At 41.1% G+C, this 23594-nt stretch overlaps 1 protein-coding gene across 28 annotated transcripts in view; it reads right to left on the bottom strand.

Annotated features, from left to right (window-relative positions):
- Positions 1 to 23594, bottom strand: part of LOC116045884 (receptor-type tyrosine-protein phosphatase F) — a 181351-nt gene that overhangs the window by 103297 nt on the left and 54460 nt on the right. For all 28 annotated transcript variants that reach the window (XM_036005658.1, XM_036005666.1, XM_036005660.1 and 25 more), the window contains exons 2-4: positions 18003 to 18177; positions 4088 to 4233; positions 2993 to 3134 (exon numbers count right to left, since the gene is read on the bottom strand). In XM_036005658.1, the coding sequence (XP_035861551.1) occupies positions 2993 to 3134; positions 4088 to 4233; positions 18003 to 18102 (388 nt within the window). In that variant the 5' untranslated portion in view covers positions 18103 to 18177. The remainder of the gene's footprint in view (positions 1 to 2992; positions 3135 to 4087; positions 4234 to 18002; positions 18178 to 23594) is intronic.

The raw sequence follows: 23594 nt of genomic DNA, 5'->3' as shown, positions 1-23594 counted from the left end.
TCCATGAGCGTGTGTGTGTTTGTGTAAGTGAATATGCATGAATGTGTGTATGGTCGTACGTTTGTGTGTATGTATAAACATGCTCTAAGTTGTCCAGCACACCCTCACCCCCAAAATTCCACCAGGTGCGGAAGTGGCGCGTTCCGGCTGTGCCGCGGTTTTGTTCGGTCCTCCGCCATGCGCCATACCACACCTGGAATCGTCTGGCGGAGCGTGTTAGAAGCGGAGCGTGTTAGAAGCAGAGCGTCTTGCCTGCCCGACCGACACTGAAGGCTATCCACAAGTACTTAAAAAGAACAATCAGGTGTTTATTAGCTAGTATCTACCTTCCACTCCAAGCACTCCTGCAATTAAACTTGTGTTTTTCCACCTCAAAGATGAATCTCTCATTGTCCATGGTGTTGTAGAGGAGACGTATATGATATTGAGGTGTCTTTTGGTAAATTGACTGGATGCTCTCGTCCTTCCACTTGCTGCCCAGCCTGTCGAACGCCCTGTGGCTCGCATGAAAATTTGACCTGGCGCATATTTTTTGTGGAGCGGAGCAGAGAGCCGCACCTAGCACACTTCTGGGACGTGCTGGGTCCCGGCTGGTGGAATAACAAGCATTGTCTTAAATGGCGGCGATTGCTGGCAGTGTGCGCAGCGCCGCAACGCAGCGCAGGTGCGCCTGGTGGAATTTGCCGTCAGGTTTCTGGACGAGCTGAAGAGTTATTTGGATTAATTATGATGTGTGGTTCAGTTCTCTACCAGCCTCTGTGATTGCATTAACAATTTTCCAAAAGCCAAACCACTTATTTAAGGAATATAGTCCTATTACATTCAAAGATTGTCCTCTGTTTGCAATTGAATGTACTGTATGTATGTTCATAAATCAAATTAATAATTCAACTATATGTCTAACTGATTATTATCATTACAAACATTCTAATTATTTACAGTAAACAAATCTGTATGAAGATATTTTGAACAATACAACAGCAACAAGCCTCTATAGTATATCAGCTCATAAGGTTATCATTTTCAGTTTTGGCAGAGAATGCTTACTTGTAGCAGACACAAAACAACTTGGTAACATCCTACTTAAGTCCTAGTTTGGAAATAAATACCTGTCTCTCTTTGCCTTGCTAAATGTTCAACGAAGACTTCAACTTCACCAGCCATTTGTTTACTTTGGCTGCCTGCCATTTCACTCTGAACAGGTAATGTAGAACTTGCTTGCTTGAGCTTGTAGGCTGAGAGCAGCTGTCCACAGTTTCAATCGTTTTGTTTTGTCAGACCAAAACAATGAGCTTACAGTGGCTCGCCTTTGCGTAGAGGCACTGATTCAGGTGTTGGCACTCATAACCCTTTTGTGTTGCTGTCACCCAATTTAATATTATCATAAAGGATATTACTAATAGGAGTGTTAAATAGGTGTGTATATTATGAAAAAGAAATAGTAAGCGTTGTAAAAAATACTTTTCAAATCATACCGACTTTAAAGATTTTATAATAACTGTACTTTCACATGTGGTTCAAGCCAAAACACAGACACAGTGTTGGTAACGCTGTCGTGGTTAAAGGTCTGGTTCTCGTGCTGAAAATGTATGCAGTGAATGTGGACTAGTAAAGCCTAATAGATAAAAAGCATCCATCATATTACATATGTCTGCATGGTGCTTGACTCTGGGGTTAGCAGCTACAACACTGAGCACAGGATCACAGGGAGAAGACGGCTTCATGCAAAGCATGTCTGCTGGTGAGAACAGTTGCTCACTGTTGAATGAGACTGTCGTCCGTTTTTCTATTCCACTAACTGATGGGGATCCGGACTCGGTGCCCTCCCCCCATAGCCCCCACCACTAACACTGTGATTATTTCATCTCATTCATGTGCGCTTCATCTCATGTTAGTGCTGTTTGTTAGTGCTGCATTCCTCACAAAACAGTGTAAAGGAAGGGTAGAAAGAAAAGCTTTCTTTGCGCAGGAGAAAAGTCCCTTTGGGAAGATAACACAAGCCTGGCTGATGATATTATCAAATCAGCGTGGGCAGAGAAAAAAGGAAGGGTGGTTGTAAGTAAGATGGGATTCAAATGGGGGATAGGAAGGCTGTCTTTGAATGAGAGGGGTTCTGCTTTAATGCCAATGTAATGGCTATGGACGGCCTTAATCCTCCTGCTGGCGAGCTCTGGAGCTTTTTTCTTAAAAAGTTTCTAATGAAATCAACTCCTGCTGTGACTAGCACCAGATTACAATCAATTAAGGAAGAAATTCACACTCACAGCTCAAGTTATATGGAAGGCTGAGCAGGGAGAGGTGCAGAACCTCTGTCAACATACTGTAAATCACATACATTAACTCTATATGCGAGAAGGGATCCATAAAGGTCAAGAGCATGCAGGCATGGAGGATGGGCCTGTATGTGCAAACACGCTAAAAATGGTTTATATATTCATATGGAGCATTTTTCTGGATAAGCAGGGAATCACTTACACATAAACATTTATTAAAGTTGTATATTTTAGCCATCAGTATTATTCACAATAAGGCCTTTGATAAGGCAATTTTGTTTAATTGATTATGGGATTCATTTGTTTAGGCTGACTGACTCTTTGAGAGAGGGAGACAAATTAAATCTCCTATTATAGCCAATAAATGGAAAATGTGTCTTACAATATAGCTGGATTCCAGTCATACATTTGCTGAATTGCTGAACTGTATGCTATCTTATTTAAAAACGCATTCCTTGCATTTTCTTTTTCCTCACCTTGTGGAGTTTACATTAAGAAAGATCTGCTCCTCCACGACACTGCCAATACCAGGAATCCTCAGCGCTTGCAAATGTTTACGTATGAATTATGAAGGTAAACACTCTTATTTGCGTTTGGACATATTGGAATAAAAACTTCAAAAAAACAGCATAAGCAGCAGGAAAAGAAGGAGGGATAAAATAAAAAGAGTGAAAGAAAGATGGAGAAAGAAACCAAGCGGAAAAAAATACTTATTTTACCTTCGAGCACTGTAAGCTTGGCACTGGTGTTGATCTCGCCAGCACTGTTGGTGGCTGTGCACTCGTAAATGGCTTCGTCTCTGTGTGTGCGCAGTGGTTGGATCCTCAGTACGGAGCCCGAGCCGTCATCAAACTCAATCACCTGGGAGAGTGAGAGCAAAGCAAAAGGGCAGGAATGTTATTTTTAGTGGCCAAGGATATAACTTTATTGCAACATATAAATAACATTTACATCGTTAAGACGGTTGTCTTGAGTTTTTGTTTTTCTGATCTGAGAGAAGGAAAAATTGAACATGAGCCAGTTTTGCAGCTTTACCGTTTTTCAAAAGCCTATTTTCATGTCCTGGTGCAAAATTTACACTTTTTTTAGAAGTAGAATATAAGTCTGTTCTCACTAAAAACGGCTAACAAAAGAAAATTAGCCAAAATGTCCCCTTAAATTACAATTAAGAATCGACCATGATGTTTAGTGTGAATGAATACTGTGATGCACAGCAGAATCTCAGCAGCTATCATATCAAGATATACAAAGCAGGGGTATAACCCAATAGTACCTCCAGCAACCACGGCTACATTATTTTACAGAGAAAGGATTGATCAGAAACAGTGCGAGTTCCCACCTAGGGCGCTTCCTTCTGTCCACATAGGTTCAAACGAGGGAGGGGAAATACATAAAGTAATACATCAAGGGGATGTATGGCTAGCAATGGTGGAGCTGAGGAACAGAAGGGGAAGGATGAGAGTGTGAAAAGACTGAAAGAGATGAAGAGGACTATATAAATCAAGATGGAAGGAGATTAAAGAGAAGGGAAGCCAGTCTGGTCTCGCTTGGAGAAGAGAGGAGTTGGTGTGATGCTCAATAACAGGGCAATTGATTTTGTGTGAGTGTGTGCTTTGTGTAAACGCTGCGAGTGTGCACGCACGTGTGGGTGTGTCTGTGTTAATGAGAGGCAGGGTTATAGAGGCAGTCTAAAGCCTACGCCCGTAATGTTTTGTCCCATGTGTTGTGTTTGTGCCTTGCTTGCATTTATGTGTGTACATGTGGGTGTGTATGTGAGTGTTCAAAGATCTGAAAGTCATGGCACGAGTGCTCACCTCAAAGCGCTGGGAGCTGACTTTCTTGCCTTTTTTCATCCAGGTGATTCTGGGTTTGGGTTCCCCGGCGGCCTGACACACAAACGACGCAACTCCACCCGAGATGCCCGTCTGGTCTTCTGGGGATTTGACGAAAGTTGGCAAAGCTGAGGAAGCCAGAGCAAAGGGGGTAGAGGGAGATGGAAAGTGATAAAAAGAGGGAGGGGAAAAAGTCAGGGAGGGAGGCAAGGGAGAAGCAGAGCAGAAGGGATGGAGAGAAATGATGTTAGTGCCTTCAGCCAGTTATCAGCATGTGAAACTTGGTTATCTATGGGTATCACTTTCTCTGCACAAAGGCAGCAATGACAAAACCCACAATGGCATTGTTTCTCTGCACACCTGCAGCTCCGTCATTTCTCCTATGACGGACACATCTTTGTGTGCCTGCCTGTCACTGCTATCATGTTGAATTTCTCACTTCTGCTTTGACACACCATTTGGAACAGCTCACAGACAATAAAGGTGCAGTTCCATCTCTTGAAAATGAGGGACTGCATTAAACCCAATTGATAAACTCTTCCACATAAAATGAAGAGTAAGAAGAGCAAGATTCTGGTTAATTAGGCACTTTGGCGGTTAATCAGGTTTTTGAGCATTCTAACCACTTTTGTTCCATAAGGTATTAAAAGTGGTTGGTGTGTCCTAAAATCCAAACAAGGCTGCTACTACTATGTTGTGATTCTGTAACCTGGTGACATCCTAGATAATGTGTGATTACAACAACACAGTGGACTACCTTGGAGAACACTTATTGACGTGGTTCCCCTGTTTGCCTTCAGGGTGTTTTTTACCGAGAACCACACCCAACACCATTGTGCGCAGGACAATGGAGTGTGTGTTTCGGTGACAGCCTGTCTAAATTAAAATGATGCTACAATGAGCGCACCTTAGCTCCATGCTATAGCCGCCATGCTTAATAGTTTATTTACAGCCTTCAGACGTGCATAATACGAGTCTGGCTTCAACAACATGACACAATGTCGTTATCCAGCTCCGTCAGCTCATGTTTCATCTCCAGAGTCATTAAAGAGAAAGGTGGGGACCACCCAAACCGCAGTGGTGACGAGCAAACTGCCCTGCAGAGACACGCACAAAAGGGGTGAATCATTATAGTACATAGACAGAGGAGACACCATCTTAGCACACACCTGGGGAAATCCAGCAGTGGCTGCCACCATTCTTTTCTCTTTTATGTGCTCTAATATAACATTGGTTGGAGAAGGGTGGTGGTGGGCGGGTGGGGTAGGGTAGGGTGGGGTGTGTGTGTGTGTGTGTGTGTGTGTGTGGGGGGGGGGTTTTCCAATATCTAGTGTGCATAATATTGTACCTTTTTATATGGATAGGGCCTTCAGCGAGCATATTCTCCCGGTCTACCCAGGGCTCCAGACTGCGACCAATTTGCTCACATTTTGCGTTAGCCTAAAGGCTGTTTTATGCTTCTGCGTCAACTCCACGCCGTAGCTACGCCGTCGCTCCTACAGCGTCGTGACCCTTTCGGAGTTCTGCGTCGGGTTTGTTTTGCATCGCGGTGCATTTCACCACCATAATGCTAGGGGCTGTCTGTGTCGCTCACCACCGAAACTGTACTCAGAATGGCAAACCCCATAGACTGTCGTGCTAAAATATTAATCTTATTTGTTTGGCCTTTTCTTGCTTAGATTTTTTTAAAAAGTATCAAGAAATAGACACAGTAAAATCCATTGACCTAGCTACTGTAACCAGAAAATAAGTCTTTATTATTATTAGTTATTTGTGAGGTGTCTGCCAGCCAGTTTATGTTACGTTAGCAAGCAAACGTTAGCACAACTGCCCACAAAGTACTGCTTGCTGGCGAAGTGCTAATTTCAAAACGTTACTGACATATAGACACTTTACAAACGGATAACCCCGTCATTGTAACCAAAATATGTCTGAGTTTATTTGCAAAGCTTATGTCAGTGAACTAGCATGTTGCTACTACCCACAGTAAGCTGCTTGAACTATTAACACACAGGACAACACACACATTGGAGTTGACCAATCACAGTCCTTGCGGTCTGAGTCGCCTCAACGCGAAGTTACACATTTTTGGAGGTGTACATCGAACTACGGCGGAGGGCTCGCGGCGACGCAGAGGGGTCTGCGGGGGTACGCCGTCGATTCGACACAGAAGCATAAAGGCTGTTTTATGCTTCTGCGTCAAATCGATACTGAAGGAGTTCTCTACCTCTGTTAACCGGGTTATTAGAACTCCGATTTTAACCGGGGTAAGGTGTTTACATGGTGTTTGAGAAATCGGGGTATTGACTTAACCCGAATATACCGGTAATCGTTTTTTTAAACTGCATGTAAACGCACTGACAGAAAGCATGCCGGCAGAGAAGTGTGCATGCATACATAACACTTTAAGGTGAAATGATCATCCAAACTGGATGGAGGGCCAGAAATATAGCAGAAACATGAAATGTATAATGTGTGTGTTATATGTGGCTCCTGAAGAAAGCTTACTGTCCATGCAGGACAAGCCATGGCATACTGAAACATGAAACTGAAACTACAAGTTGTCTTAATACTTGCACAAAATGAATTGCAAAGTCAAGTATCTGACAAGGTTGGGTGCCACAAGTGTTTTACTGTAAGATAACCATATACTGTAGCTAACAGCAGTGCAGTTACACTAGAGAACAATATATCTGAGTAAGAAGTGTTTGTGTGTGGAAGTAATGTTGTAGGTAACATGCAGCTCAGTGTAAGGAGATGGACTGGAGAATAAGAGGATTTAAAACATAAAAGAAATATTGTAACAGCTGGAATGTATGTTTATGTTTAAAATAAACACTCATACATCAGTCAAAAAGAACAACACTTCACATAGGAATGCACCAAGGTACCATCTCTTCGCTGCTTTAAACGGTAAATTGCAGGAATCTATCTGATATTATTTACTTTTGAAATAATCGATTTTATGACCTGTTTTTCTTGGAGTAAGTCACCGTCACATTAGAGACATGAGATTAAAGCTAACATGGTCCTTTATAAAAAAAATAAAAAAAATCACGATAAGCTAACAAGGACAAAACCCAATTAAATCCACAACATCTTGCATAACACTGAAAGGCTGAAGTGTGCTGTTGTGCAGAGTAGTGTGTGAGTAGGCAGTTATGCGTGCTTGGCGATACACAGTAATCCAACATATACATCCATCCATCTGTGACCTGTGACGTCTTCATAGTACTTAAACCCACCTGACATTTGAATGATATTTTCATCTTTCCAGAGACAAGATTTAGACTGCAACAGCGCAGTTTTCTATAGCGTCAGAATGCGACTGTGACACACGCTCGCAGGCAGCAGCAGGAGAGTTGTGCTAATGATTCAAACCCGATAAGCTCTTAAGAGTGTATGCCTGAGCATGCATCTGTGCGTGCTTGGGTGGTGAGTTGGAATCCTCAAAACCTGATTATCACCATTTTGACTTCCAAGAGTTCCTGCTCACATCTGTACAAAGTAGTTCCATTTAAGTTGAAGTAAGGGCTTTCCACATTGTTGCTGAGATGGAGGATCAGGCAGCATTGAACAGTTCTCGGCACATGCTTCAAAATTAAAAGTTAAGTTCATGTATTGCCATAAATATTTAAGTGAAGAACCACTGAATCTTAAAACTCATAAGGATTTTTAGGGATAAGTGGAAGAAAAGGGTAAACTGGCCCTCACTGAGCTTCTCCATTTTAATCCTCTTAAAAAAGCTTCCCCTGAATTTTGATAGTTAACCTTTGACTTAAAGGCGAAACTATGGCAAATTCCGAGCTGTCCATCGGTAATCCAGATCTCACCAAGCATTCAATCACAAAATCTCAAAAAGGTCTGTGGTGACCCTAAACCCCTGACTTACAAACAGGGGTAAATAGTAGTCCTAATACAAACGAAAGGGCAGACACATTTATTTTTGGACTAAGACTCTGCAAAGTCCCTCCATCACTGTGCCACCACTGGCGGGTGAGGATATCAAGCTGTTAGGTTTGTCAGTTCTTTTCTTAGAGAGACAAAATCCAGACTCAACCCTTTTTTTCTCTGCCTGTGTCCCATTTTCCTGGCTGTCAGGCAGTTGTCACATGAAAACAATGGCAGGGACGAGGTGGAAAACACATAAGCCTACCTATGCAAATCCTTCTCTCAGCCAGTGACTGCAAGCTTTGAGCTGCGGTGTTTCTAAGCTTAGATATATCACATTCAAAACTCATATCTTGACACACAAGACTTTAACGCATGCTCTCTTTTCACTGGCAATGTGTAGGAAGTGCTGCCACAATTGTCAGGCCCAATATGGTTACAAGGTGCCAGAATTTCAGGGTTGAGGTTATCAACTTATGAATACTTCATATATGCCACATTTAGTTTACTCACACTAACAAGATTAGGGCGCTGCTTTTATTACTGTTGCTATCATGTAAACACCTAAACTGGCTTATAAAAATCAAAGCAGTTAAACATACCAGAAAGACCAAAAAGTGATCCACATGCAAAACAGTGTTGCTGTTCACAAACAGTAGCATGGCCGGTAGCCGTGGTAAAAAAACAACAAACATTTGTTAGTAAAGGAAAAAGTCTTTCATGTCCAGTATTGTATTGTGGGTGTTTTAATTTTCTCTCGATAGATCTGAAGGTGTAACACCAGTCAATGTACAGCAAACAGTAAACAACTTTGTCAAGGACAGCACAAGAAAATGAGTCAGTTGAATAAACTAAAAATACGGGTCATATTTCAGCACAAGATCAGATACAAGCTTTTACGAGACTGGATACATTGGAAAGTGGTTTACTAAAGTATTTATTCATATATATAAACTTGTGTTGGTCTGACCCACTGAAAGCATACAAGCGTATGGTATGGTAGCTGCTTTACAGTTTTCTATTTTATTCTTGTCGTAGGGCCTCAGAGCAAGACTTGTAATAAATGCAGAAACAGAAGGAAGAGTGGCGTAAATGGCACTTGTGTGGCTAACAATTAGTGTATTCCCAAGCCTGCCAGAGTGCCCAATAAGAGCTTCTCTGTGGTGTAGAGTATCAGGGATCGATACACACGCGGCAGAGAGAAAACCATTAATTCGTATTAATAATGGATTAGCAAGTTATCATTTTCATGAGGCAACACTTAGTGGGAATTTGTCTGATGGCATCATCACTGGTTGTTTTAATGGAACACTTCCATTAAGGCCTTTTTGGGCCATTAGCAGGCAACTTGTTTGCAATTAATTCCATATAAAGCTGCCCACCCCCCCACCCTGCAAGTTATTTACCCTGATAAAGTCAACTGCACTTCAGGCTGTTTGTTTAAACCAATAAACATCATGTTTGCTATCTGCACTTCTGTTTTACAGCGGAACACCAAGGAACATTGTGTTGTTTTTTCCCCCAAATGACACACAGTCCACAGCACATGATAGTATTTATGTTGAAGGGGGTTTTCCTCCCCTTGGTCCATGTATTTCAGGCAAACATGATTTATTTTTATTATCTAATTTAAGGTTATTTCAAATCTGTCAAATTGAGTACATTATAAAAATATAGCAATGCAACTGTTGTTGTGCAATGCACAGTACAGCAGAGTCCACCAGCTCCTCCACTTGTTCTTGCTGTGTCATTAACACCATATTGTTCCCCTCACTGTGAACAAGCTAAACATACAGAATAAGTTGAGTGAGACACAGAATGTTGTTTTTAGCTCAGGTAATTAGGCCTAAATATCTTTCGCCTAAACATTTGTGACACAAAGCTTCAGTGTCTCCTATTTTCACCTCATAAGAGAACATCCTGCTAACAAACCCAACAAGGACCTATATAGGTGGAGTTTGCTTATTTCTCTATGTTTGAACAAGACTTTGCTGGATGGTCCGGTTTCATTGCACTTTCTAATCCCAGTCATTGACAGTCCTTTCGCACTGCATTCACTTGTGATAACAGAAACCAAAGAATATTTTCTTTCTTTTTGGAAAATGATAGTGTAGTTGCAGAAGAGTGATGGAGCTTTTAAAGCTTCAGTGAAATCGAGAGTCCTTCATCATCTCTGAGATACTGTACTAAGAATTTACAGAGTTGTATCTGATTGGTCAAGTTTTGCCTATAGTCGACTGATAGTCGAATCGTTATTTTTTTTTCTTTCTCATTTGCGAAATTGGCTTGCATTTTCTCCACGCTGAAAGACGCCCAGGGTCACAACTTGTTGTATTGTACTGTCTTTTTGCCCCCTCTGTTTAGGCTTCATGTAGAAAAATAGCAAAAACAACAATGGTGTAACTATCTCTTAGCTGTTTTGTCAGAACAACAGACAGCACTGTTTGTTGTGTGTGTGCGTGTGTAGGTGTGCGTGCGTGTTTGCGTGTGTAGGTGTTTTGCGCTGTCGGAGTGGAGGACATCGACAGACAGAACACATCACTTAGTTAGCCTGCTTGCTTTTAATGGTTGTAAATAGAATTTTCGGCCCTAATAATTTCTACCCATTTTAGCAATTCACAGAGCGCTGTAAGCCGCAAACAGCTGTGTCTAAGCTCCTTCCCCTGCTGATTTTGACAGAGAATCATTCATAAATTTGAAAAAAATATGTAGCACTCTGCTCATGCTACATTCTTATGTAAAAGGTCTGATTAATAAATGTATTCCAAAATAGGCTATATACCATGACTTATTGGGTGAAACCAAGAAATTATATGTAAAATCAGACATTCAGCACCCCAATACAGCCTAAATGGAATAATCCCTTGTTTCATAACCACATTTTCCACCACTGCGGCGATTCAACTGTGAGATTGGCAGTCAAATCAGGCTCCTTAAAACATATTAACAAATAGGCAACTATTCGGGGTCACCCCTACTGTACTTAAGACTAAATGTCTAAACCTATGGAAGAGAAAAGGAAAAGAAAAACATCAAACTTTCAATACCCTCGTGGACCACAGCTTTAACTGTATATAAGGCCTTCCTGCCTTCAGTGAATTATTAAAGACAGTGGAGAAGAACAAGAACTCTAAGTGCAATTACCCTCCATTCCTCTCTTCCCAGTGTGAGCAACATTAATATAATGGCTTTCATCTTCTCAAGCCGATTATGAACGAGAGTCTAGTCAAGTCTGCTCTTTCTCTCTCTTTCTCTTGTCTGTCAGTCACAATTTGGAAAAAAAAAACACAAGGTGCTTTTGTGACCAATGCCTGGAGTGGTCATTCAAAAATAACTGTTTAAAAAAACATGCGAGGATAAATGCTTCATTGTGTTATTGATGGTGAGGATGTGGGTGTGTCTATTATCAAACTTTTGGGAATCTGAGGTTTTATATTACCTGTGGTATTTAAACTGGCGCCCAACCGAAATCTAGTCAAAGATGATTCACCACCTGTGGCTTTTTTCCATCCACCTGATTCCTTAAGGGAAGGTTTTAACAGACATTAGATAAAGGCAGACATTAGTTTCTTTGTTATACTTTCTTAAGGTAAAACTACTTCTGTTGCATTATTGCATATATTTTTAATAAAAATGATGGTTATAAAATGAGGGCAAACTATACTTTATGTTTTACATTTCTTTACTCAATGCTAACACCCATAATTCCCTGCTGGTTGGAGACTCACCATATCAATAACTGAAAACAACTGATGGATAGTCTGCCACACAATGCAAATGTAAAATGCAAAATCACTCCCTGTCTCCAAAGAACAGGCTCTTTATGAAGTGTGTGGCCCTAACCTACAAGACAAGCCTGCTAATGTCTCAACTGAACTACACAGCTTATCTTCATAACCCTGGGGCTACATCACCTCCAATGTTCATTTAGCTCATTGGATGAAATGTTCTCATTTACCCTGTCATGAAACTAAGCGTTTTCCCTTCTGAAACTGTGAAGGACGACTGACTGCTGAATTTGGAGGCATGTGGGTGGGTAACAGACTGTCAACCTGGGGACACTCGCATGCAAAACAAAATACAAATAAGCAAAAGCACATTTTGAATGCAGCTTGAATATGTAATAGTATATAGCATGACATCTTTGTTATGGAAATCCAAACTACTCTGTAAAGTTGCTGTGGGAGTACAAAAGGACATTTGGGGCAAATGATGGGGGGGCTTTGTTAATGTTGTTGGGTGAAATCCAAGAGTCACCTTGGCTCGGACCCTGACATTAATAGACCAGTGTGGGGAAAATGTTAAGTGTGTTAAGTGATCCCGGTAGGGGGTGGGATGGGGATCTGCCACTGAGATGGCTCCTAGCTTCTTCAGAGATCCTATTTTAGGGTTAGCTTTCCATCCATCACCACAAACCCCCTTGTGACCTCACTAACCTCATTAATTTGCCTCCCCTAGATTAGCCCTCCCTCAGAGACCATAAAGAGCCTCTACCATTGTTCTCATCTTTTCACCCACAAGGCCTGGAGGTCTTAAGTAATTCAACTCTCCACTAGCCAAAATTGAGGGTGAAATTAAATTATGTTTACTGTAGGGATATGGAACAACAAAGAAATTATGCCTTAACCCCAACAGGCTCTTTGTTGTTTCCCTTGTGATTTGCATCTTTGAAAAGCTAAGGTGACCATTTACCCATGAAATAGTTATCAATTGAGATCCAACCATGCGTTATACTGTGCCATGTCCACAGGCTGTTTGGTTTGAGTTTGATGCCTTTAAATGCACCTTGGAGGATGCTCCAACAGTAAACACTACCTGGGTGTATGGCAATGTGCCTTAACATTACTTGATTATGTTCTTTTTAATGCCAGCTATCTTAGATTTCTCCAATCGCAGCACAGTCTGATCAATGAATGTAACAAAAAAATGTTGTATGGGCACAAATTAAATCCACATCATACCTTCAAAATCTCTGATAATATTGGATTATTTCAATTCAAAGTAGCCAAAGATTAAGTGAGAATGTAGTCTGGATCAACAGAAGTACATTTCCAGAAAAAACTGCCTGACATCCGGTGCGAGGCTCACACACCAGATGTCCTTCACTTTCTGCTCTCTGTGTGTTGCCGTTCTCAAACTCTGTTCGCTTTGGGAAACAACAAAGTTCAAGCTAGCAAGCTACACGCTAAAAATGGAAATCTTGCAACAAGGCAGGTCTGCTTGGATCTTTTGTGGAATGATAGTAAAGATTCACAAAGAATATGTGCACAGCATTTACTATCTAACTGGGACGTTTTGGGACCGATCGGTGGGGATGGCTATGGACGAAGTACACACGGCGATACACTGGTAAAAGTTAATTACGTTTAACCATGTATCCAGCTAATTTAAATAGCTCACGTTACTGTATTGTGTGAACAGTTAATATTGTATGTGGCGTTTTCTTTTGCAGGGTGTAAATGTTCTACCAAAACAAGTTCTTTCCCGAGACCATTTTGCAGAGCCATTGTCGCTGCGTCTGGAGCTTAGCGGCGCCCAAGACGATTGTGATTGGTTTAGACACACACTGCTGTGGAGATAGGTCTGGCAATGTGAGACTAGTAAGAATGTAAAAAATAATAAGTAAAAGTGAGGAATTGAAGTGACTTCTGTCAATATAGCCATCACAGTGAACACAGAATTTAAATGTCTTTCTCCAACTGCCCTGGAAGGACACTGGCGGTTGTTGTCATCCTGTGGCATTGCTAAATCCGGGACACAGCATAGGGTTTAGGTGACTGCCTCTGGCCCTGCTATTGAGCTCCCTAATTAAACTATTAATCTCACATCATTAACATCCAATGACCCTTTCCTCCTTCCATTCTGACATTGCTGCACTGGCTTATGAAAACAACTACCCATCAAATCTCCCCAACGTCTAAATTGTGTTCCTCTAACACTTTATCTTGCAGATGTTTTTCTCACATACACTGCTGTTTCCCCACTGCTTTCTCAGAGTGCATTTTCTGTTGTTTAGTTCTCCCTCCACCTTAGCCTCTCTCAGTGTGCCTGTCTGTATGATGTGTGTGGACCACAGCTAACTGCATTACTCTCCAAGTGGCTCTCCAAGGTGGATGTGGTTACTTTTAATTAAAAAAGAATTAATTTCTATCCCTGTCAGTTTTTAAACTGGGTGACCATATGGACACTAAAAGATGCAATCCAATTTCTAGCCACCCGGTCGCCCGTCTGGCCACCCCTCTCCAAACCACTTTGGCACAATCACATCAGTCCATTGTAAGAGCTTTAGAAATTTCCAAATCATTCTATTGACATTGTCGTATAGGTTATGTTTTTAAGATATGCTATATTACTGACTAATTGTGGATATTTTTTGTCCAAAACCAGTGCACTTGTACAGTATATTTAGCATAGCCGCCCCATGGGAAACCTCTCAGAGGTCTAGGAAATGGACAATAAAGAAACACAATAGCTAATAAATTGTCTATAGAACTAACAAACTACAATGAATCTAATAGTGGCACGTGTGGGGACACAAAAATAAGACACTAAACGGTTGTGGCATGACAGTGGTTTGATGTAAAAAGTCACTTTAAACTTATTAAGTTAATTATGGTCCCATTGTAATCCTCCTGCCACTGGGAGTGAAAACAGCAGGCTTGGGTCCAAAGGCTGCGGTAGTCTTGCCGCACCTCACATGAAAAGCCACCCAAGATTATAACATGAGAGGCACAAGAAGAGACACATACATCAAAAGCTTATTAAAGCCAATGAAATAACTCACAATGACAGCACTACAAAAAGATAACCATTACATTTAAGTGCTGGGTATGTATGACTTTGAGGCTGACCTTGTGGGCCAGTGGCCTATTGTGTACCAGAAGGCTGTACAGAGAGCTGGTTGATTAGGCTGAGCTCCCCAGGGATCGATGGGACGTCTGCGATCAGCACTCAGAGTAATCACACTGTATTGTGTGCCTACTCAGTCACGATACATGAATGATGTCATAGGGCTATTACATTGATAGTGCTGGTGGAGGATTTCTTGTACTTATTTGTGCTTCTAAATCATGATGAATTGCACCATCTTAAGTTTTACAAACAAATAGTACGACAACAACCTTTGAAATGTAGCCATCAGGAATGTGCGTTATTAGTCGACGGGTTGATTAAATGTTGCTACCAACGCTAGTCAGCACCAGAAATACTAGTCGGTTAAACATATTATTAAAATTATTATTATTAGGTGAACCATGCCGCCTGCCTGACTTTCCCTCGTTCCATAGCTTAGCCTCGTCCTTCCTGCCGGTCTTCGGTCTCAAAGCGGACATTGGGGGAATATTATTGGAGAGATATTATTGAAAAGTGTGATTAACGTTTTCAAATGGATCTTATAATATATGCAGTAGAATCGTTAATTAATAACGGAAAATGTATAACCTTTTAGATTAAATTTTGCTCAATTGTGACTGTTTCTCAGTGTTTTCTTACTTTAGACTAGTCCACTAGTCAAAGTTGAATTCTGTTTTAATGTTTAATCAGTTGTTAGGAAAATTACTAGTAGCCATCCCAAACCAGCAAACAATGCACTGCAAATGGAATTGTTATGTAAGGAGAAGGCCTGCTTTTCAACCTGTTGTTGCTTTGCCTGCTAAAGCTTTTCAAGGTGGAGAAAAGGACATCAGACCGAACCTATGTAATCAGAAACTTGCCAGGCACCCCGCCCATAATATCTGTCTGGTGTCTGCCCTGTACTTTTATACAGGAAATCCAAACCAGAACTATTAAGTTCACATAACTAAGTTGCATACAAATTACAGGCATCCAATGCACACAACCCCGCCATTAGTGGTAGGTGTTATTTTTGCCCCCCAACTGTCTTATTTTAATTCTATGTCTGTTTGCTTTACAGTCTGGGTAATAGCAGGCCTAGGCCTTTTCCCACGTGTGCTTACATTAAACTATAACCATGGGTTAACCTCGGACCAGAGCCAGGCTTTTCTATGAGTCTATATACGTTTTCTTTTTCTTTTAAGTTGAAATTCCATCTTTTCTCATGTTCCTCATCCATGTATCATGTGTATATCTTCAATAGAAATGCTTGTGCCAGCTTGTCACAGCAGAGTATCTTTGTCTGTTGTAATTAAAATGCTTGGCTCTGGGTTTTTATCCGTAAATGATATGATTACCGAAATTAGAGACCAGGGCATTCTTGCTTTCATGGAAACAGAGAGGCAGAGAGGAAAAAGACTAGATATACATAAGTATAGATGCTGTAGAACATTGTCCAAATCAACCCACTGCTCACAGAACTGAACACAGTAAAATACAAGCTAGCAAGCCGTGTCTAGCTGTGTGTGATTCTTTGGAAATATGGCAACTGAAGACGGCCAACATCCCCTAGAATAAGATACAGTGGAGTCAACCTACTTAATATTCACCTTTGTATGTAGCTGCACAATATATATTTAAATAAGCACATTAGCAGCACATATTTAAAATTAGGGCCCCATCCAAAATCTGGGCTACATTGGGCGTCTGACAGATTTAGGACATTTAAATAATATCTTGGCACCTTCAATGCCCCTGACATTACCTTGTTTTCTTGATGATCTCTGATAAGCGTATGTAATTGAATCAGTGCTGTGAACCCCTTGGTGGCAATTTAAATGCAGGCATAGAAGAGCACAGGTACAGTACACAACATACTGTAACACAACCATGAACGGTGCACAACCAATAAATAACTAACTGACATTGCAGGTGTTGCTTTGTCAAAAAGAGTGCCATGCCAATTATTCATAGACCAAAAATTGTCTTACAATGATTTAATCAATTTCCTCCAAACAATTATTTATCAGCCACTCATACTTTATTTTAATTATTAAGTAACTTGCCTATTATTCTGAGTTTGTTATTTTATATTGGGGTGTAATGGAGGGAGTAGACATATTGCAACATATTGCAATAGTTTTGGTTGCATAGGAAAAGCAGCATGTATGTGTGTTTAACTCTGGGAATGGATACAGTGCAGCAGGTCTTACTACTGTCCAATAGTAAGTCATGTTTGATTTGGTCCGATCACATTACAGGCAGAGCAAAGACAAGTCTTGCCAGACCACAAGAAAAAAAGAAACTCTAGACCCACTGCAACAAAGATGATAACACATGGCTGAGTGACACGAGGCAAAGGGGTACAGAAAAACAAATCCTATCGGACCCATGTATGTCAGGACAGGGCAATTGGCGTGGTCGGGTGGGGGAATCGGAGGGGTCGAGGTATAATTGAATTAAAGTGACCCCATGACAGCACTATAGGTGAGGTCATGTGCTGAATTAATTCCGTCCCTGACCGCGTCTTCGGCAGGGCAGTGCTGCTATACTGCCCTCGAGACCCTAAGGCACAGCAACGATGACACATCTTCCTGAGCGCCTTCTTCCAGCCAAACGTCATTCAGATTTACAGCCAGGCACAGAGGCTGATAGAGCTTTACTTTGTGCACTGTACGCTTATTACTAGTACAAATGCTAAAGCTCTTTATACTTTAGGACATGCATTAGACAAGCTGCTATTTCTGTTGGAATCCACCAAAGACACCAAATGTAAATTTAATCTATATTCTATTTTAAATGAAACTCTTTGGTGCACAGCATGACAGCTTGCTCTTTGTGAATATCCCTGTATATAATATACAATACCAATATAATATACCAATTAATGTTCAACAATGTAGTTAATGGGTTAAATTCCACTTAAAGATAGATAATGCTGTCAGTCCCTTAAAATGAGAAGAATGTCAACAAAAGGGCTGCATTTGTTCAACTGATGATTAGATAAGGTAATACACCTGAAGTTATTTTAAAATAACTTGATTTTTAACCTCCCGTGTGTGTAGCAAATGAGGGGCTTAAATGATCTTACTGTCAAAATACTTATGAAGCTTAAGGTAGGATCAGATTGTACAGGAATCAAGGCAGGACTTCACAGGTGAATTAGGTTATTTACCTTCTGCCTGAAAGGAGAACACCATGCAGCTGAGTAGAAGCAGGAACAGCAACGCCCCTCTGGGCAGGAGGGGCACTGTCAGGTGAATATTAGGCACCATGTTCCAAGTTGGCACTGCTCCCTCCTCAGTCCCCTGCTAGACACGTCCCACTCTGACAGGATCAAAGACTAACACCTGGGAGAGAAAACACATGCAGAACAGGAGTACAGAAACATTAGTATTCAAATACACTATATATTTGCATACATTTGAATGTGCATAATAACACAGTAAAGCAGAAATATCAAAAGCAAGTCGCAGAGCAGAACCAAAGGAGACTGAAATGTTGTGCACTTGTAAGAACCCCTAACACTACACACTACACACAACACTAGAGATCTTTGGTCGCGATCAACAAGGCACCCAATACCCATAACGAAATTCTGCTCGGGGCAGAGGAAAATACAAGTGAAGCGAATGTAACACGCAAACTACTTCGGCAAAAGAGCTAGGAAACAAAGGCAGTACAGTGCAACAGAGAGAAATCATGGTAACAAATAACAAGAACAAAGGGGAGGTCAGGATGCAGGATTAAGCTCCTCAGCTATCCTCTCACAATAGGGATCAGTTAAAAACCCAGAGGACCTCCCAAACAGTACTCCCTAAGGACTGCCGCACACTTAATGTTCCCCATTAAGAAATTGAAACTGTGTCTTCCAGATGGGTTCAAATCACACTAAGTGCCATGATCTCATAATATGACAACATGTATACATACATAAACAATGAGCATATAACACAGCACAAGGGGGACATGGTTGGTCAACAAAGCAGCAGCAGGTGTACCACAAATTAACCATAATTAACTGAGCAATAAAACAGAAAGCATTACTCCATAGTCTTAAGCAGTGGGTGGGGACACAAAAACAAAGGCTGCTCCTCAAATTAAACCACACCAGCATTGATTCTTTGTCTTTTTAGGAATTACATTTAGCGTAGGAAATGACTAAGCCAGCTGATATGATTCTGATATATGACCCTAAATTTGTCATAGCCAGTAGTTTTGATGTCTAAAGCTATTATAAACAAAGTAACTGTGTATCCCCATGACTTGAGATAACTAAATTTGTTATCCCTACACTCTTGCCCATGGCCATGTGTGATGAGTAATCATAACGCTGCAAAGACCACAATATGGTAAGGATAGATATCTCTCTTTTGATGAAATTAAAGCAGTATTTCCAGAGGACTTTAGAAAAAAATGAACTAAAATAAGAAACGTTTTAAAAGTTTTCAAGTAAGCGTACTTTCTTCTTCAAGGGCTCCTTGACAATGATTCTGTGTAAAGCTTTTACAAGAGGCATATCGGAATTGAATTAAAAACTGTCTTAGCTCGTCTGTTCAGTCTCACTGTCAAGTTTATAGTGGCAAGTGAACAATACTGATTGCTGATATTTGTGAATAGAGAGAGAGGCGCTCACAATGTGAAATATCTTGAGGCTTGCTGGGTGGCCGTCAGCTTTAGTCTATTCAGTTCAGCTAAATAAGTTAGAGTGTCAGGAACACAATGCCTTCAGTATCTTGTGGAAAAAACCTTTCCATTCTTAAGCTTGTGGAGGTGTTGAGCAGCCCATTACTCATGTGGCTGTTTCAATGTGTGTGGAAACACTGAAAAAACGCACACACCGGAGACCTTTTTGACCACCCTCTTTGTGATACAAGACCAAGGAAAACACTCTGCTAGGCAGAGATCTCCGGAAAGCAAAATTTCAAGGGTTTCCTTTCCTTCATCGGAGTTCTGCTTTAACCTTTTTCGACAAGTCACTTGGCAAAGGAAAAGACAGACATGGCTGAGTAAAATGATGTGAAGGAATGCTTTGTGTGAGTCACGGTGCTTGTGCCTCACCTGGGCACAGTTACAGACAGGCATCATTGACGGCTAGCTCGGCATCGCTGTTTGTCACTTACAGGAATGGGCCTCTAGGCTTTTATGTCTACTAAACTCATTTCCTATGCAGCACACCTTGCATCGAAGCAATTTCCAAAAACTGTTTACAGCCAAGATCGTCTATCATCAGTGAAAGTTCAAGTTGTGATCGTATCAAGCTGTATTTTACTTCTCCCTGCAAGTGGACTTTTAAGAAATACCCACAAGTGCAGCTTAAATAATTTAAAACCTCTGGAAAAAGAGATTCCCCTTGTGTCTTCACCTTCACTGCTAATGAGAAAGCAGCTTATTGTTGGTGTGTTAAGATGTAGCAGTCTCGAGATGAAAAATATGCACAAATACACTGGTCAGGGTGCCAAAGAACTCAATCATACCCCTACTCTGCAACCAGAATTAAAGACATTTAGGCCCCATTTGTATTTCAACTTAATACCCCAAGTTAGCAAAATGAGTGTAACTCACATCAACTTTGTTGGCTGACAAATTTGTTTTGACACTCCTTTTTATGTACGCTAGTGTTGCATTGGTTCATGGTAGTGGTTAGACAGAGTGAGTGAGGCTGATAGAGTTGGCTACTCGCCGTGCTCCAAACCCTTGGCAGTGGAGGGATATCTTTTACAGCAGATGCCAGAGAGAGGCAGATGCTTTTCATCTTCAATGAGACAAATTCCTAGAGCGAGGTTTATTCTTTATTTATATAGCTGCATATTTATCCCAGTGCAGCTTGGTGCCTCCCAGCTGCATACAAATACTATGGGACAACATTCACCACTATGTGCATTTGTGCTGTGGCAGTAGTGCTACTGAGAGAAGGACAGGGCACCAACATGTAAATGGTACAGGGTGATCCAAAATCTGAGCAAGTGGCTCAGCACAGAGGAAGACATTGTTTGCAACTATGTGGGAGAGCGAGAGAAAAAACAATAAGAGCATGAAGGGGTGGATGTCTGCCCTTGTGAGATTGTATTCTGCCTTGGTAATAAATTAATTCTCATGCCTGGTTAGTGTGTGAGAATAAGAGAGGAAAGTGTGAATGAAAGAGAAAGAGCTAGCACAACATAATTGCGGCTAAAATGATCATCCAGATTATTTCACCAGAAACTGAAAACTAATTAATAATCGCAATAATTTGTGAGGATGAATTTAGGAGCTAAATAGTTTTACAGCTAGAGTAGATGATTTTTTATGAATAGCCTACAATTTGAAGGTTTCATAAACCGGTATGCCACAACGTATACCAAAACTTCTACTTTTTATTATTATTATGAAAGGTAGAATTATAGAATTATGGCAGAATTCGATGCCCTGATACAGGAACATAATAGACAAGACAAAGTCAAAGATTTGTTAGTTCCCTATCACTTATAACCCCTTGAAGAAACAAAAGGCTGTGTTCAATAAATTAAAGCTTTCTAGCTTGATTAGCTAATGTGTAGGAACAACTGGCCTATTCATTGGAGCCTAACATGTTTTCAATCACTCAACAAAATTTGAAGTGGGGTAGGTGGGGATTCAGGCTAAACACAATTTAAGGTGCAGCACTGGGTCTTGTGTCAAATTTGAATGTGAATGCTTTATAAAGAGAAAATACTCACATTTCATCTAAACACAGACACCATGAAAGAGTGGTGAAAGGTTATTAAATTGGTACTCAAGTTGAAATAACCCTTACCAGCCACTCATCAGGACATCAGGCAGGACTTTAAAGTCCTTTAAAAAGAGGCTTTGGAGTCTTGAGTGTCTGAGGAGTTCTCAGTAATGCAGAGCGTATACTGTATACACGCTTTTTTAGGCAGACGACTAAGAGGTTTAGTGAAGTAAAAGAGCTTTTGAGTGAGTTCAGTAGACAGGGGAATATAACAAAAAAATACACACCTTTCCTGTGTGCTTGTTTGCCACCCACATCAGATGCCTGTCGTTCAAGCCATTACCCCTAGTGTTTGTGTGCATGTGTGTGGCAAAGGAGTGGCCACCCATACAGAATTGGTGGTCTACAAACAGACAATGATGAGATGAAACGAGGCACAGCTGTGCAGAGAGAGCGCAAAGGCTGAGTAAACACTACTATTACACTAACTACAGGTAGCATCTCTGCTCTCTATCGTTTCCATCCCTCCTACTCATGTTCTCCCTTTTTCTCCGTCTCTTTTTAATGGGTCATCCTGAGGGGGTGGGGGTGGGGACAGCTGAGATATATGGCTAGCAGTGTGGGGAGCTAATCATGGCCGTCTCTGGAGGTGATAAACCCAGACCAGAGAGGTTTGTGTTGGCGCAGCCTGCAACAGCTCCATAAACACAGTTACAAGCTGAATTTCGACAGCAGTGTTTTGGCCCCTGATTAGTTTTCCATGCCCTAGCAGGCTAACCCTCACAAGTCTGTGCTCCTTTTTTACCTCAGCGGTGAACACGCACCCCAAGACCCCAGGAAAATTACTGCAAGCCTACGAGCCCCGTATTGTAAAATGAAAGTGTAAAGTAACAAAATTAGGTTTTCCCTCCAACTCTGAAAGCCTTTCTGTATACACAGACTTGATGGTGCATGTCTTTTTTTACAGGGCTGCGACAAGGCCCTGCATTGAAATTCACCTAACAAAAGGTAATGTCCTGTGACCTATCACGTTTTACAGCACTTTTGTTTACAAGCTGATTCCACAGAGTTAATTGTTAACACCTTCCTGCCGAGCAAAAGATTGATAGACTGAAAGGCACCTATAACACATAAATGCACTGCCTTAAGTTGAGCAATATAAAGTAAGGAGCACTGATTCTGCTGACCTACAATTAAAACACTAACGTAGTAAATCACATGAGGAACGTGTCTGCTTGTGAGGATGACTCAGACAAATCCATCAGGTAGTTCATTTAAGACACCTCAATAATAATGTATGCTAATACTACATCCATACGAAATGTATGCAGACATTTACAACATAGGTCTCCATGACACATTGTGATGTAATCTGTGACGCATGAGGGTTGAATTTAATGCACCAGGCTCCTGATAATGTCCTGAGGCACTAACTTGCCTCTCAACAGAATGCAAAGACCATCGCATAATGGCTTCACCCATATGATACAATGTCGATTGGCATTTAGTCTGGTTGAGTGAACATTTAACAAAACTCAAGCGCCTCCATAAATTGCAACTGAAGTGGGGATTTACAATCATCTCTGAGGGGGCTACCAATCTTTTCAGCTGCAAATCAATCTTGGAATGAAAGGTGGTATGTATTACACTGATATGTATTACACGGAGTAGAAGAGACATACCAAAGCGCCACTTCCATTTGAATTTATTGGACAGTGATTATTGGCGTTGTCGAGCTGCAGAGCAAGGAGAAAATGGCTTGCACTACAAAGTGCTGGGCAAAGGGCCTGCAATAAATCAAAAAGCAGGCTCAATGTAAAACAGACATTCATCAAATAAAAGCAATGCTGTGCATTCCTGGAACAATTGAGTGGATGAAACAGCTTTCTGTAAAGTAGCACTACCCTTAGGAGCCATATTTACAGATACAAACTAGTTAAAAATGTACAGATATTAAACAGTTAAAACCAGTCTCTCCCCTCTGTCCTGTAAAAAAAAACTATGTATTTTTGTTCTCGCTTAAACTTGTAGGCAGGCTACTTAGTAGGCCAAACCTCCGGGACCTCTTAACCTGTG

The sequence above is a fragment of the Sander lucioperca genome, chromosome 9, assembly GCF_008315115.2.
Source record: "Sander lucioperca isolate FBNREF2018 chromosome 9, SLUC_FBN_1.2, whole genome shotgun sequence".
Taxonomy (NCBI): domain Eukaryota; kingdom Metazoa; phylum Chordata; class Actinopteri; order Perciformes; family Percidae; genus Sander; species Sander lucioperca.
This window is presented reverse-complemented; position numbering and strand designations above follow the sequence as displayed.